This window comes from Cebus imitator, unplaced genomic scaffold, assembly GCF_001604975.1.
Source record: "Cebus imitator isolate Cc_AM_T3 unplaced genomic scaffold, Cebus_imitator-1.0 Scaffold296, whole genome shotgun sequence".
In the NCBI taxonomy this organism is placed as follows: domain Eukaryota; kingdom Metazoa; phylum Chordata; class Mammalia; order Primates; family Cebidae; genus Cebus; species Cebus imitator.
Window position 1 is genome coordinate 183543 of NW_016107611.1, and position 3002 is coordinate 186544.

The 3002-nt window shown below is 56.6% G+C and overlaps 1 protein-coding gene across 3 annotated transcripts in view; it reads right to left on the reverse strand.

Moving 5' to 3' along the window:
- The window catches only part of ETHE1 (ETHE1 persulfide dioxygenase), an 18139-nt gene extending 16071 nt beyond the window's left edge, over positions 1 to 2068 (reverse strand). Inside the window, exons 1-3 of one of the 3 annotated variants that reach the window (XM_017502315.2) lie at positions 1898 to 2068; positions 1318 to 1462; positions 1003 to 1151 (exon numbers count right to left, since the gene is read on the reverse strand). In XM_017502315.2, the coding sequence (XP_017357804.1) occupies positions 1003 to 1151; positions 1318 to 1462; positions 1898 to 1978 (375 nt within the window). In that variant the 5' untranslated portion in view covers positions 1979 to 2068. The remainder of the gene's footprint in view (positions 1 to 1002; positions 1152 to 1317; positions 1463 to 1897) is intronic. The other 2 variants (XM_017502316.2, XM_017502318.2) reach the window with 2 other exon arrangements.
- Between the last annotated feature and the right edge of the window lie 934 nt (positions 2069 to 3002).

Sequence of the window (3002 nt, forward strand, 5' to 3'; positions counted from 1 at the left end):
CTAAACCTAGCTAAACCCTTCAAAATTCATTCCAAGAAATGCTCGTTAACACCTGACTATTATGTACAATGTTCATACATGTCCAATGCATTTTTCCCTGCTTCCAGAAAAAGGCTTGAAATGAAGCTTCTGTAACCATTGTAGCTAAACCGTCTTCCCACACACAGCTTCCATTTCCTCTAAACACTCAGAACCAAATGAACTGTCCTTGTTTAGCAAAACCTTCTAACCTGGAGGCTGTCCTGACATTCTGTCCCCAGAGTCAGCCAAACTCTATTATACATCTTTAGCAACTGATCAGAAAAACGCCCTGCCAGTTGTTTCCCTCCCTCTGAGGGCAACTCCCCTGACCCTCCCCCCTATGCCCTGGGTTGCAATTCTGGCCGGAAACCTGCTCGTGCCTGTGGCAAAGAAAGTGAGGGTGGCAGGAACCTTCAGACCTTTCCAGTGTGAGGCAACTGCATCCCTAGGACTAGGGTGAGGCTGTTAGCGCAAGATTTAAGGGGGCGCTCACTCGCGAGTATGGACCCTGCACTTACAGGACCCTGAGAGCCAGTGCCTCCTTAAATATTGCACTCCAGGGTCCTCACAGCCTTTGTCTCAGTCCTGGGCTCTGGGTTCTAAGCATTCCAGACGCTCCTTCCTCAAATGGAGGTTTCTGCAAGATACGACTGGATCACTTTCCTTCTCAGCCCTGCCCTCAGAATTCCAGCCCCTAATCAACTTTTATGGAAATACGTGCCAGGCCAAAGAGCCGCCCCTGAGCAGCTGTTGACTTAGGAGTTTCGCCAGGGACACACCTGCCCAGAGCCTCTTGCCCCAGAGCCCCACCTGGGTTTATGGTGCCTCCCCCTCCCAGAAACAGGAGCTCAGGGGTCAGGAACCCGAGTCCTGAAGTCCCTCCTCCCCCAGGACTCAGGATCCCAGGCCCCCAGTACCCTCTTCCCTTAAGTTTAAGGAGTCCAGGCCACCACCCTCTTGGGGACCCAGCACCCAACTCACGAAGCGCCCGAAGCGGATGGAGTCTCCATCCTCAATGTGCAAGTCAGCCTGGGCTCCACTAAGGCGGGAGATGACAGACTGGCAGCCAGGGAGGAGGGAACGGAGCAGCCCCGAGCCTGTAACGTGGTCTGCGTGGCAGTGGGTATTCACTGGGAGAGAGAGGAGGGACAGGTCCAGCAGGGCATACAGAGAGGACGTGGGAGTCCCAGCCCAGATCTTTCTCCCTCAGACTCAGGAGTTCCGGCCCCCGTCTTCCCACTCCACTGACTGCAGTCCAGCCCCGCTGGGACCCGAGAGTCCGGTCCCTGGACTGACCAGCATACAGCAGGCGCAGCCCCAGTTCCTTGATCAGCTGGGCATCCCGAGGCGCTGTCTCCAGGACCGGGTCGATCAGAACGGCCTCCCGGGACTCTCTGTCACCCAGCAGGTACGTGTAGGTGCAACTCACCGGCTCGAACATCTGGGAGCGGGGGACCCAAGTGAGAGCGCAGACCCGGACTCCCACCCATTAAAGGGCCCAGTAGTCCAGACTGGCTCTATCCCCTTCCAAAGATCCAGAAGCAGAAACCCAGCCCCCTCTTTCCCCTGGAGTCAGGGGCCCCACCACCTTCCTCCAACAGAACGAAAGAGTTCCAACTACAAAGTTGGAACACCCCAAAATAAGGTTCCCCAGCACGTTCTTTCATAAAGGACCCAGGGGTCCCGCCCCAAGCCGAGGAGCCCCCAGGCCATTCACCTTTAAAGGACCCAGGAGTCCCGCCCTAAACCTCCACCCCGCTTTCCGCAAGATCCAGGCGTGGGTCACCCGGATCTCTCCCCGTTAAGAGACCCCGGAGTTCCGCCCTTGCTGCCGCCTGACGCCCAGTAATGCCCCCCTGGGTCCAGCCACCCGCACCTGCCGCAGAAGGATGGGGGCTTCAGACCTGCCGCGCTGGCTCAGCTGCCGCTGGGTGACCCTCAATACAGCCCCCGCCATCGCGTTCGCCGCAGGGTCAGGACTGAGCCGAGGCCGAGCGCCGGCTGCAGACAGAGGCTCCCCCGCTGACCCGGGGAGGGGCGGGGCGGAGGCGGGGGCGGGGCACGCCTTAAAGGGGCCGCGGTCGTCTGGGGTAGAGGGCGGGGCGCCGCCCAGGGGCAGAGGCGAGAACTAGGGCGAGGGCGAGGAAGCCAGAATGCAACGCAGGGACACTCTGAGACCCAGAGAAACAGAGAACAGGGAGACACTCAAAGTGCGAGGGACAGACGCTCGGAGACACATGGGAATGCTCATGTAGGAACAGAGATAGGGAGAGAGGTAGAAACCCCAGGAGAGGCCCCAGTACACTCATAGCCTTGGGGCCGTTTTTTTTCTTTTTTTTATATTTTGAGACAGAGTCTCGCTCTGTCACCCAGGCTGGAGTGCAGTGGCGTGATCGCGGCTCACTGCAGCCTTAAACTCCCGGGTTCAAGCGATCCTTCCACCTCAGCCTCCCGAGTAGCTGGGACTATGGTACGATGCCACCACACCCGGCTAATTTTTTTTTTTTTTTTTTTAGACGGAGGTCTCCCTGTGTTGCCCAGGCTGATTTCAAACTCCTGAGCTCAAGCGTTCCTCCCACCTTGTCCTCCCAAAGTGCTGGGATTACGGACGTGAGTCACCGCGTCCCGTGGGGCCGTTTTCTAGCGGGTGGTTGGATAGTCATTGTTAGAAAAAGATGTTCAGTTCCGGGAGGCAGAGGTTGCAGTAAGCAGGAGTGGCGCCACTGCACTCCAGCCTGAGACAGAGGGAAACTCCTTCTCAAAAAATAACAAAAAAGTTAGGTTCTAGGTCATTAGTATCTTGAGGGACTTTTGAGTGGGTGCCTGGTTACCAGAACAACACTTGATCCCATTAAAGTTCATCCAGAAATTGCATAAACATTTTATCAGGGATGTTTCTCTCTTTCCAGGAAGAAATCTAAACACACACACACACACACACACACACACACACACACACACACACAGGGGTCGGGCACGGT